The sequence below is a fragment of the Apium graveolens genome, chromosome 2 (genome assembly GCF_009905375.1).
Source record: "Apium graveolens cultivar Ventura chromosome 2, ASM990537v1, whole genome shotgun sequence".
NCBI classification, from domain to species: domain Eukaryota; kingdom Viridiplantae; phylum Streptophyta; class Magnoliopsida; order Apiales; family Apiaceae; genus Apium; species Apium graveolens.
The window spans coordinates 123,261,649-123,275,268 of NC_133648.1; the positions used below are offsets into that span (position 1 = coordinate 123,261,649).

At 35.3% G+C, this 13,620-nt stretch overlaps 2 protein-coding genes across 2 annotated transcripts; both read right to left on the reverse strand.

The window, feature by feature from the left end:
• Positions 1-1,358: 1,358 nt before the first annotated feature.
• LOC141707809 (berberine bridge enzyme-like 24) lies at positions 1,359-2,500 on the reverse strand. The gene has a single exon (XM_074511178.1). It carries the CDS (start codon positions 2,425-2,427, stop codon positions 1,456-1,458), a length of 972 nt encoding a protein of 323 aa, XP_074367279.1. The 5' UTR covers positions 2,428-2,500; the 3' UTR covers positions 1,359-1,455.
• On the reverse strand, positions 2,438-3,081 carry LOC141692838 (berberine bridge enzyme-like 18). Its single transcript, XM_074497790.1, has 2 exons — positions 2,525-3,081; positions 2,438-2,459 (listed from the first exon to the last, which is right to left on the reverse strand). Exons 1-2 carry the CDS (start codon positions 3,079-3,081, stop codon positions 2,438-2,440), a joined length of 579 nt encoding a protein of 192 aa, XP_074353891.1.
• Positions 3,082-13,620: the final 10,539 nt, after the last annotated feature.

A 13,620-nucleotide genomic window follows, 5' to 3' on the forward strand; every position in this document is an offset into this window, starting at 1 on the left:
TCACAAACTCTAACATTAAATACTAACACACTCTAATTTTTATTCCACAACAATAAACACAATAGATAATACTTTGAATATTATTTTAGAATATTTAAGAATATGTAACATTTATTTTTATAATACAAGCAACATTTATTTTTATAAAAATAAATATAAGTAACAATTAACAAATTTACCCGAGATAGGGCATATTAGATTATATTTAGGTGTGACTATTACATGTGTTTTGATTTATTTTGTGAAAAAGGAAAATTACGAATTGTATTTTAAAAAATTTAGAGTACATTAATCATCTAAAACAAATCCATTTAATTATCCTCTTGGTCACAGGTTCGAATCCCACGGGAGGAGAATTTATGATTATGCCTCCTGAGTTAGAGCATGTCGCTTAAATGCGGTTTAACTTGGTTCACGTGGTTTGCAGGCTATTGCGTGAGCCCGTAGGGTTTACCCAGTGCGCACCCAAAGGGTAGCGACTACGGGTTACCTACGATAAAAAAACAATAAAAAAATTATTGCCATTTAAAATTGAAAAATAAATCTAACAAAAATATTTAAAAGTAATATGACATAGAATATAAAGTTTTTTTTCAAAAATTATTACTGGAAACAAAAAAATTATAAATATTGTTACAAACATGCAAACCCCAAACTACACAAGAATAAGAAAAGAAAATATATAAATAAAAAAAATAACTAGGTAAACATATCATGTGAGATAATTAAAATATTCTATTTTCAAATTTAAAATGTGAAATAAAATAAATTTTAACACATATGTTATATTATGGTTATCAAAATCAAATATAAAATACAATAATAACAAAATATATAAATACAAAATGTATAATTATTTGGAAAATATATTATTAATGAAAAATATAAAATTTCTTTAGAGATAAAATTATCATATTAAAATTTAATTAGATAAAGAATGAATATTTTTAAAAATTTATATAAAAAATGATAATCATCCCGTGCAGGTTTAAAGTCAGTATATTAAATATTTAAACATAGATAATGAATATTTAAGACAATTTGTCAAGTATATTCGTGTTTGAATATAATAAATTTAATTTTTTTAATCTGAAAATGATAAAAATTATCGTTCAGTAAAAACTCGCACCTAACATTGTATGAGAAAAAAATAATCAAATCCAATGGGCACATAGTGTCTTATAGATAGGTAATAATATAATTATTGTCATTGGATATATGGAATGTAACAGGTAACCGCAAAGAAGACCGACTTATATATATATATATATATATATATATATATATATATATACACGTGCCTGGGCAATCTTTGGCTCTTTGCTACAAAAACTAGTATATACATGCAGGTGGGACAATTGAAATGAAGTAGTCAAGTAGATACATATTTATATGGTAATAATGGTAATCAATTTGTTTTATTTAGTAAATAAAGTAGCAGTCTGATCATCTGGATCAAGTATTTGACAACATAGCCAACGAAAATGGAGGGATCGTTAGCTCGTGTCGGAAAAAATTATGTGGATCAACCATCGTCTTCACCCAAACTAATCTCATAAAATTATTGTTGAAGTAGGCTCTTCCCCATCTGCTGGCGTTGACATAGTTAATGGGACCTCTTCCATTGTTCGATCCCAGATCAAGATCGTCATAGTTATAGTACGCTCTTCGCGGATTACTCGAAACGTAAGGCCTCAAGTATTCGTATAATTCTCTAATCCATTCCAGTTTCTGTGTTGTGTTTCCAACCCAAAGTATTCTCATGTAAATCATGTACAATGTTCCATTTCTGTTAGGGAATGGAATTGCTGATTCGGGATACTCGTCCAAAACTCCACCGTATGGTGTAAAGATTACAGTTGTGTCACCTGGATCCACTTCAAGAAGCTTATCCCACAGGCCATTTATGCCTTGTTCGGAAATAGGTTCTCTCACAAAATCTGATTTTGCTTTCGTAGGAATATCAGCTAAGAATGTTCTGTCAAGAAAATCTTCTGGAGTATAATTAGTAGCGAATAATGGAAAAAATGAGCCAATCATTAAAGCCTGAATCCAAGTCACATCCTGAACATCGGATCTTAATAGCCCTATCTCGGGTAAATTTGTCTGAATAATTGTGTATAGTTCATCTGCTGGACCCAGATATACACTTGTAAATGTTAGCTGAACTGTTTTGTTATCCGGTCGAGTACTTGCGTTGCTTAAAATTGTACTAATACGGACTCGAACATCAACTTCGTACGGCAGATTTCGAGCAACTGTTTGGAACGGTAGAATCGCTTGCGTAGCGTTCTGTTCTAATGTTCTCATAACATTGAAAATCGCAACAGTTTGAGGAACATCAACTAAATTCAGATCCCATGACAAAACAACACCGAAGCTAGAACAAGTTCCGCCTCTTAGAGCCCAAAAAAGATCTTCACCCATTGTTTCTCTATCAAGAATATTTCCGTAAACATCTACAATGCGAACGTTGAGGACATTGTCTGCAGCAAGACCATATTTGCGGCGCAGTACACCGTACCCGCCCCCACATATAAGTCCAGTTGCACCAACAGTAGACCAAACACCAGCGGGGAAAGCAAGCGTGCCACTTGCTCTGTAAATCCAGTAGTAAAGTTCACCGAGCGTGGCACCAGCTCCAACGGTGGCTGTTTTAGCAGCAACATTGACAGTAACATTTCGAAGGTTAATCATATCGAGTAACACAAACGGAATATCATCATACGTGCTACTATACGAAAGACCTTCGAAATCGTGGCCTCCACACCGAGTCCGTATCCTTAAGTGGGTCCGGCGGGCGCATCGAACCACAGATTGCACTTGGGATTCGGATACTGGGGTGACAATGACTTCAGGTTTGAGCCTATCTGAGTTATTAAACCGCGGATTTCGCAGTGAAAACTCGTAAATTGGTTCATAAGAAGCATTGTTGGGGGTATAAGTGACATCAGTAATCGACACATTAGTTTGGAACACGAGGCAGTGAATAAATGCCTGGCCAGGATAATCATCAGCACTTGAAAAAGGAAAGAGCAGAAGAAATGAGATGAGGAAAACAAATGAACAAGTTGCCTTCATATCTGTGAATTTGTGTTTTTCTGGTATAATTTGAATTTTGGCATCATAGTAGAGGTCGCTTTATATAGTCGCGTTTTGGTGACAAATTGTTACAAGCTATCATAGTTGATGTTGTTTATACGTTTATTTTTACCAAAATAACAATAGACGATACGTGGTAAATTAGTATACATCAAGAAATAGACCTATCTTGCTTCGTTACATTTTATCCGCGCCTAAACAATTTTTGTCAAAACTATAGATTTCCGATTGTATATTTCACAGTTGTGTTTGTATTTGTTAATAGCCAAAACACCGTTTGCGTCTAAGATTTCACTAATTAGCTAGATTTGATCTAATTATGTAACTCAAATTTGTTATAGTTTTAATAAATATTAACATTTACACTATCATTTTTAGTATAATTACTACAAGAAAAAACGCTAAATTCGACCGAAAAAAATCGGTCGAAATTAACTAAATTCGATCGATCGAAAAAAATCGATCGAATTTAGCTTAATTCGATCGCGCGCGGTCGAATTTAGTTAATTTCGACTGATTTTGAATAGGTTGTAATAAAGGGAGTCGAATTTAGAAATTCAGTCGTATTTAACTAAATTCGACCGTTTAATTACGATCGGAAAATTACAACCGTTTAAATAAGACCGGAAGAATTCGACCAAGGGCGATCGATTTTTATTTTTGACTAAAAATTTGAATATCCCGCCTAAATAATTAAATTTTATGAAAAAATTTAAAAGTCCCACAGAATAATTAAATTCAACCATATATGGTCGAAGATACAATTCTAAATTCAATGTCCTTCGGTCAAATTAAAGAACACCAATTTTTAAAAAAATTGCCGGAATTTGGAAAATTTCCAAAATCAGGTCAGTCTTCCCGCCTTCCAGCGGCAACCCAAGTTCAATCCAAAACCCCAGTCTGGTTTTTCAGCTTATGACACTCAAAATTGATTCGGAAATCTAATATTCATATATAAACTTACAAACAAAACAACCAACAATTAACTAATTCCGGCCAAAACAAAGCGAACGCCGATTAAACGAAAAAAACGAATTTCACGACCATTTGAATTCGACCGAGGCCGGTCGAATTTAGCCGTGTCCAAAAGATTTGACCGCCTGCGATCGAATTTAACCCCGGTCGAATTTAAATCAGTTGTATTTAACCTTATTTTCTTGTAGTGAATAGTTTTATAAATTTTGTATATATTGAAAAATATTAGAGTACAAAATTGATTTTCAAATTAGTTATAAAATGTCACCTACCAAATTCTGATTTCTAAAAAATAATTGACCTTCCTGTATTCATACGAATAACATCAAATAAATCACATGACAAACCGCATCAGTCATGCCATGCATTTTATTTGATAACAAATTTTTGTACCTATTTTTATAATTCTAGCACTACGCGTCTATATATAAATAGAAAATTGAATTTAAATAATATTATTTTTCCCCAAAGAAAGCGGCTTTATGTTAATGATGAAGAAGTTGCTGTGCTCGTGAGATAATACGATCGTGATAATTACATTTCTCATACTAAGAGGTTTTTAAAAACTCCAATATTTTAACAAGTTGGATTTGCCGTTCTGGATTCATCCGAAGTTTTTTCTATATGCAGGTACTATAGAGCTACGGAAAATCGTTGTACGAATAGATATGCATCAGCCTCACATACATAAACAGATATATAAGCTAAATTTACACAAGTACAGTTTGTCTCTAGATACACGTTGCATCTTGCAGAAAAAAAAACAAATTGTCGATATGTGTATTCCATGCAAACGCTTAAACTTGTAGTTCTAATTTGATCTTTTCTACTTTATATTTAAAGATTAGTGATTAAAAGTCCCAAATTTGTTCATATGTTGTTGTCAGATTAGTTGTATATATATCAGATCATCCCCGTAGAATTAATTATTGTTTGCTCTAATTTTTGTCTTGCGCATGTGCCTTTTCGTGTTTGTATCAGGAGAAATTAAATGCTCCCTATCAACTACACCCACCATTATTATTATTATTATTATTATTATTATTATTATTATTATTATTATTATTATTATATATTAATCGTAAATTAGTTATTATTTAAAATTTTAGTCATTTATAAAGAGATAAAGAAAAGATATATTCAGAGAAGTTACTTTTTCTCATTGATCAAATGTGGTATTTATAGTGTACACTGCTCTACTTATATATGGCTATATGAATCAGTTACAAGTATGTAATAAACTAGACTAATAATTGTTAGAATTAATATTAATATAAATATTATTTCTATAGTTTGCTTTAAAAGAAAAATCTAGAAAAATCTTCAAGACTTTTCAGTTTGTGACTTTTCACTTTGGAGCCTTTTTACCTCCTTGTATTAATGGTGTCTTTTGACCATTTTTGGAGTTACAAGTTTGAGTTCTTATAAAAGGAGGTCTCCCCCTCATGTTTGCACACACAAAACAATTTTCCTCTCATATAGATATAAGTATATTTTTGGGGAATGATCAAGAGTGTTTTCAATCTATTTCTTTGTACTACACCAAAGAAATAGAAGTCGTGTAACCTTGGAGGTTGATTGCCAAGAGGCCTTGTGTACGTAGCGGGGCAAATTCAACTTTAGGGCAGTGTTAATTCACGCCACGACTCCTTCATTCTCTCAAGTTCTTTTCGGTTTGCTCTCTTCTTTTCCTACATTCTAAAGTTGAATTTTGTGTTAGCATATATCTTATCTGCCACCATGAATTCCAATACTTTTATTCCTGATATGTCTAAATTAGACCCTTTTGATGGGAAAAATTATAAAATGTGGTCCGATAAGATGGAGTTTTTCTTGAGTCAAATTGGAGTAGATTATTGTCTCACTAAAGACTCAGCCCCTGAAAATTCTGGAAAAGATTTCGAGAAGGATAATAAGACTTGTCGTGGAATGTTATTGCATTATATGACATCTGCTTTATATTTAATCTATAGCAAGTCCTTAAAGGCCAAAGAAATTTGGGATGCTTTAAAAACCAAGTATGGTTCTGATGATTATGGGACTAAGAAATATGCATGTAGTCGTTGGCTAAATTTTCGTATGTCTGATGATAAGCCTGTTCTTCAACAAGTTCATGAGTATGAATATTTATGTGCTGATATTATTGCTGAAGGAATGAAAATTTGTGAAATGTTTCAAGCTAATTGTCTTCTTGAAAAATTACCACCATCTTGGCAAACATATGTTCATTCTATGAAGCTATTTTATATGCTTGCTATGTGCTTAATCGTGTGCCGCATAAAAAATCTGATAAAACTCCTTATGAATTATGGAAGGGTTTCGCGCCCAACTTGAGTTACCTTAAAGTGTGGTGGTGTTTGGGAAAAATTGGGCTCCCAGATTTTCAAAGAAGTAAAATTGGTCCCAAGACTGTTGATGGTATTTTTGTTGGTTTTAATGGTGGTGCATATAGACTTATTCTTAAAGATGCATATGGTTTTGGTCCATTTAAAGAGTCAAGAGACGTTGAATTTTTTGAGCATATTTTTCCTATGAAAGCTAATGTGCAATCATGTTTAGCATCTGGATCTTCTTCATCAGTGTCACATCATAATATTACATCTACCGATGCAAATCATGAGCCTAGAAGGAGTAAAAGAGCTAGAGTCGAGACTAGCTTTGGACCTGATTTTCTAACTACTTTTTTGACTGAAAAAGAGTTTGTAGGTGAGCAGGAGATAAATGTTTTCATTCTTGAAGAAGACCCTAAAACCTATGAGGAGGCTATGAGATCAATTAATTCTAATTTTTGGCGAGAGGCTATTAATAGTGAAATTGAGTCCATTATGAATAATAATACTTGGGTTTTATGTGATCTTCCTCGAGGTTGTAAAGCACTGGGAAGCAGGTGGATTTTTAAAAAGAAATATAAATCTGATGGATCAATTGAAAAATACAAAGCCAGGTTAGTGGTTGGTGGACATCGACAAAAGAAAGGTGTTGATTTCTTTGATACTTACTCTCCCGTAGCAAATATTTCCACCATTAGAGCCTTAATAGCTCTTGCATCTATTCATAATCTCATTGTGCATCAAATGGACGTGAAGACTGCCTTTTTAAATGGAGATTTAAATGAGGAGATATACATGAAGCAACCAGAAGGATGTGTTGTCCCGGGATATGAAGACAAGGTATGTCGGCTTATAAGATCATTGTATGGCCTCAGACAAGCTCCGAAAGACTGGTATGAAAAATTTCATCAAACTATCATCTCTGATGGCTTCCAAGTAAATGATTCTGATGCATGTGTTTATTCTAAATTTGATCAATTTGGTTGTGTGATCATATGTCTATATGTTGATGATATGTTAATTTTTGGTACCAATATTGATGTGGTAAATACTAGCAAGGCCTTCCTAAGTTCCTGTTTTGATATGAAGGATTTAGGAGAGGCAGATGTGATTCTTGGCATAAAAATTACTAGGAATTCATATGGGTTGTCGTTAAACCAGTCTCATTATGTTGAGAAAATTTTAAAGAAATTTAATCAATTTGATTGTACCTCTGTGAAGACACCATATGATCCTAGTATTCATTTGAAAAAGAATAAAGGTCATAGTGTTTCCCAAGAAGAGTATGCCAAGATAATTGGAAGTGTAATGTTTTTGATGAATCATACCAGGCCTGATATAGCATATGTTGTTAGTAGACTGAGTAGATACACTCACAATCCTAATCGTGATCATTGGGGTGCTTTGATTAGATTGTTGAAGTATTTAAAGGGTACTATAAATTGGGGTTTGCATTATCAAAGAAGTCCTCGTGTTTTGGAAGGATATTGTGATGCAAATTGGGTGTCGGATAATGATGAGATTCAATCTACTAGTGGTTATGTATTCACTCTTGCTGGAGCTGCTATATCTTGGAAATCTTCAAAACAAACTTGTCATGCTAAATCCACACAAGAATCTGAGTTTATTGCGTTGGAGTTGGCTGGTCAAGAAGCTGAATGGCTAAGATGTTTACTTGCTGATATTCCTTTATGGGGGAAGCCAGCTCCATCAGTTTCAATGCATTGTGACTCACAAGCTGCAATGGGACTAGCGAATAATCAACTCTACAATGGGAAGAAAAGACATATTCGCTTGAGGCATGCTATAATTCGAAGTCTGATCAGAAATAATGTGATATCACTCGAGTATGTAAAATCGGAGAGGAATATTGCAGATCCTCTCACCAAAGGCCTTTGTAGAAAATTAGTGTTGGAGTCAGCACAAGGAATGGGTTTAAAGCCTATTGTGGAGTGAATTGTGATGGACACCCATCTTAAACTTGTTTAAGTTCAATGGGTCAAACGAAATCATAAAAGAACTCATGTTTATATACTACTACCATTCCTATTAATAAAGTGATGTAGTATTTTTATTATTGTCACATTTGTTAGGATGAGCTAATGCTCTTAATAAGTTCATAGTCTCGTAAGAGGTGGTTTGCGACAATACAAACTTGATGAACTTACCTATGTGAATGTGGGGCTATTGCCCAACCCCTTATGAGAGTCCTTTGGCGAAGGACCTCTAGAGCGTTCACGAAAATCCAGGTACAATATGGGGGCACTTATATAAAAATATAATTTGCGAAATCACTTCTTGATTTGAGAAAGGTTAAAGTGCGCAAATATGTTTTCACTAACTTCCGTGGGAGGTTCAAGGATTTTTCTACCTCACATGGTTTTGAGGCATGTTTGTATGCACCGGTATCAATTCAAGTCCACAAGACATTGGTGCTTAAGAAACCGACTATCCATTGCCCATTAAATTACTTAAATTATTTTTCTTTTGCAGCATGTGGGGGAATGTTAGAATTAATATTAATATAAATATTATTTCTATAGTTTGCTTTAAAAGAAAAATCTAGAAAAATCTTCAAGACTTTTCAGTTTGTGACTTTTCACTTTGGAGCCTTTTTACCTCCTTGTATTAATGGTGTCTTTTGGCCATTTTTGGAGTTACAAGTTTGAGCTCTTATAAAAGGAGGTCTCCCCCTCATGTTTGCACACACAAAACAATTTTCCTCTCATATAGATATAAGTATATTTTTGGGCAATGATCAAGAGTGTTTTCAATCTATTTCTTTGTACTACACCAAAGAAATAGAAGTCGTGTAACCTTGGAGGTTGATTGCCAAGAGGCCGTGTGTACGTAGCGGGGAAAATTCAACTTTAGGGCAGTGTTAATTCACGCCACGACTCCTTCATTCTCTCAAGTTCTTTTCGGTTTGCTCTCTTCTTTTCCTACAATAATCAGGGAGACAATTGTGCTAACTATTTACACAGCTGAAGTCTAGGAATCTGATTATGCTAAGTATCTGCACAACTAGTATTAAGGAAAGATTGACCATGATATGCTCAATCCTTAACACGCCCCCTCAAAATGGTCGGCCAGCATGAGAGACCGATTTTGTGAATCAGGGAAGTAAAAGTAGATCGTGGAAGGGGTTTTGTGAGGGCATCTGCTAGCTGATCATTCGTGGATATATAAGTGACCCTAAGCTTGCCGGATTGAACATTTTCTCGTACAAAATGATAGTCCAGACCAAGATGCTTCATTTTTGAATGGAAGACCGGATTTGCACTAACGTATGTGGCGCCTGCATAATCACAATAAATTACCGGAGTAGAGGTACTTTGCAAACCCAACTCATTAAATAAGTTACGAAGCCATAGAAGTTCTGAAGTTGCATTTGCTACAGCTCGGTACTCCGCTTCTGTAGATGAGCGAGCCCTTGTGCGTTGCTTTTTAGATGTCCAGGAGATTGGGTTTTTGCCTAGATATACAATGTAGGCTGTCGTGGATATGTAATCATCTCTATCCCGAACCCAATCAGCATCTGAATAAGCATGAAGAGATAGTGGTGAATTTTTATGCAGAGTAATTCCCATGTGTAACGAACCACTTAGATATCGAAGTAGACGTCGCAAGGCTTGCATATGATCTTCGGTAGGTCTTTGCATATACTGGGCTAATTTATTTACAGAGAAGGCAACATCTGGTCTGGTCAGACTTAAGTATTGCAGGCTTCCAATTAACGCACGATATTGAGTTGGGTCTTGAAGTGCCTTTCCTTTTAATGACAGTGGAGGATGAGTTGCAAGAGGAGTTGCAACTGGTTTTGATTCGTCCATATTGGCCCTGCATAAAATTTCAGAAATATATTTCTTTTGACTGAGAAATAAACCAGCAGGATGTGGTAGTACTTCAACTCCCAGAAAATATGATAAATTACCCAAATCTTTGAGAGAGAACCTTGTCAAGAATTTTTTAATGAATGACTCTAAAAATTCTGGATTATTGCTTGTGACAATTATGTCGTCTACATAGACCAGCAAATATATAATGGATCCATTTGTGTGAAGTGTGAACAAAGATGAGTCTGACACCGCATTTTTAAATCCTGAATTCAACAAATATTTCCGCAACTCTTTGTACCAAGCTCTCGGGGCTTGTTTCAGACCATAAAGAGCTTTGTTGAGCTTGCATACATAATTTGGATATTCAGAATCCTTGTATCCTGGTGGCTGCATAGTGTACACTTCATCTGTTAATGTTCCTTGTAGGAATGCATTATTGATATCGAGTAGGCGAAGTGACCAGCCTTGTGAAACTGCAAGAGAAAGTATTAGACGTACTGTTGCTGGCTTGACAACAGGGCTAAATGTCTCATTATAATCAAGACCAGGCCTTTGATGAAAACCCTTTGCTACTAAACGCGCCTTATATTTAGTAATTTTGCCATCTTTATCCCTCTTTATTCGGAATACCCATTTACACCCAATCACATTTTGTGAGGTTGATGGCTGTACCAAGTCCCATATTTTATTTCGTACCAAGGCAGCAATTTCATCATCCATAGCCTTCCTCCAAATCGGGCTTTTAAGAGCTTGTGTAATAGATTTAGGCTCAATTTCAGGTGATGCAACCTGAACATTTAAGTTAAGTTTAGTGATAGGTTTTCTTATTCCATTTTGGAGTCTGGTATTCATATTATGACTTGGTTGATGCAAGACCGGAGGAGTCGAAGAAGGTGAGATAGCAGGTGAATGTGAGGCGGATGTATATTCATTAGAGATAGAAGGGGAGGTGTTGAAGTTTGTGGGAGAATTTATGGACTGACTTTGTGAATTAGTAGAAGAAATAGGAGAGTGCTGACTTACTATGTCCATGGAAGGAGTAGAATGACTTGGTAATATTGTTTCTGAAGAATTTTCTGTAACTGATGATGAAATAGGAAGAGAAAGTGGACACCATTCTTCTAGTAACGTAGGTACAGATGGCGTTGGTTTTGTGAGATCCAAGAATGGAAATTTACTCTCCACAAAATGAACATGTCTGGAGATATATACCTTGTTCGTTTTTGGATCAAGGCAGTAATAAGCACTTTGTGCTGATGAGTATCCAACAAAGATACAAGGAATTGATTTTGGGTCAAGTTTATGTTTATTATAAGGTTTAATCCAAGGATAACATAAGCAACCAAAACCCCTTAGCTTTTGATAATTTGGTTGCTTTCCAAATAATTTAAAGAAAGGAGACTCATTTTTCAGTGTAGGTGTGGGAAGATGATTGATTAAATAAACCGCTGTTGAACAGGCATGCGGCTAGTATTCAAGTGGCATCGAGGAATGAGTTAGAAGAGAAAGAAATGTTTCGACAATGTGTTGGTGACGTCTCTCAGAGTACCCATTGTGTTGAGGGGTGTGAGGGGGGGTTGTAAGTCTTGAAATTCCAACTTCTGCTAGATATTCTTTAAGGGCTTCATATTCACCACCATTATCAGAGTATAAAGTAATAAGAGGAAGTTGGAAATATTTCTCAACTAATGCTTTAAATCGAAGAAATGTATTTTTGGTATCAGATTTTCATTTTAATGGGTACAACCAAATGCATTTAGTATAATGATCAACAAATAATATATAGTATTTGTAACCATCATGGGAATATATAGGAGCAGTCCATAAGTCTGTGTAGATATATTGAAGAGGGGCAGTAGAAGAAATAAAAGAAACTGAAAAGGGTAATTTATGCATTTTATTGCAAGCACAAGAATTACAATCTAAAATAGAAATACTGGAAATATTTAGATTATTGGATGAAATAATTTTTCTAAAAGCCTTTTGAGAAGGATGGCCTAATCTATGATGCCAATCGAGCGAATCAGTCTTGTTGCTTGCGAAAACTTGAGGTGAATTAGAATGAATTTCATAAACACCGGACTTAACCGGACCCTGAAAGAGAGAAGCCCCCGTTTTGAGATCCTTCACAAGAAATGAATTAAGTAAGAATTCAATAGATGCATTATTAGCATTGCAAAATTGAGAGATTGAAATTATATTACGAGAAATTGAAGGGACATAAAGAATATTATTAAGGTAGAGAGGAGATGATGGGTGTGAAAAAGACATTGAACCAATATGAGAAATTTTTAAACCTGTACCGTCTCCAATAATCAACTCCTCAGTTCCATCATACGGAGTGTGTAGTGCCAAGTTGTTCAGATCTGTTGTTATATGATGTGAAGCGCCACTATCCAAAAGCCAAGTAGATGATGAGGGAGGAATTTGAACATTAGCAGTGTGTGCTTGAGGAGGTGTTGGTTTCCTGTAACTTTGTGCATAACGGTTCTGGAATGGAGGAGGTGGAGGTGGTGTAGCATTAGGAAACTTCTGAGTAAACACTGGGCATTGAGATACAACATGTCCTTGTTGACGGCACCACTGACACTTACCCAAGTAGGGACGAGTTTGCTTTGTAAAATTGTTGGAAGGGAGTGGGAGAATGCCAGGGGCATTTGAGCGACCGTAATTCTTACCATGGTTGTGAGTTGTAACAGCAAAGGCAGTTGCTGGCATTGAGGAGTCTTGACGATTTTGTTGAATGGTGAGTTTTCTATTTATGAGCTTTTCATGAAGTTCCTCAAATGAAATAGGAGTATCTCTTCCATTAACAGCTTCAATCACAGAGGTATATGACTCATCTAGACCGAGTAGGACACGATCAATAAGATCTTCATGTTCCACCTTTTTTCCTAGAGCAGCAAGTTGATCGGCACAAGTTTTAATGGCCTGCATAAATTCAGTAATAGAACGATTACCTTTGGTAGTGCGGTTAAATTGATCCTTCAATTGCTTAATGTGGCCCCTGCTTGGTAGAGCATATGTTTTGGCAAGGATATCCCACATCTCTTTGGTTGTGTGCGCTTGAGACACGAGAGGGACCAACGTTTGAGACAAGGTACCAACAAGTGCACCGAACAGTAGCTTATCTTGACGAGTCCAGTAGAGAAATTCAGGATTGGTTTTTTCAATAGTGTCGGTTGTGACAACCGGAGAAGGACAAGTTATAGGTCATGGCCTATCAGAATGGCCTCCATTTGTATTTTCCTAGAGAGATAATTTGTAGAGGTGAGTTTGATGGTGTTGTGAATGTTTAGAAAAGTAAATGGCTTGGTTGGATCGTTGCCATTAGGGATCTGATATGAAGGAGTATCGTTGGCCATTAATAATGT

What these genes read in the sequence shown, in the direction of transcription:
- LOC141707809 (XM_074511178.1), bottom strand. Translation starts at nt 2,427, where the DNA reads ATGGGTGAAGATCTTTTTTGGGCTCTAAGAGGCGGAACTTGTTCTAGC.
- LOC141692838 (XM_074497790.1), bottom strand. Translation starts at nt 3,081, where the DNA reads ATGAAGGCAACTTGTTCATTTGTTTTCCTCATCTCATTTCTTCTGCTC. An exon ending in GGACTTATATGTGGGGGCGG is followed by an intron (nt 2,460 to 2,524) that starts GTACGGTGTACT and finishes TTCGCATTGTAG; the next exon opens with ATGTTTACGGAAATATTCTT.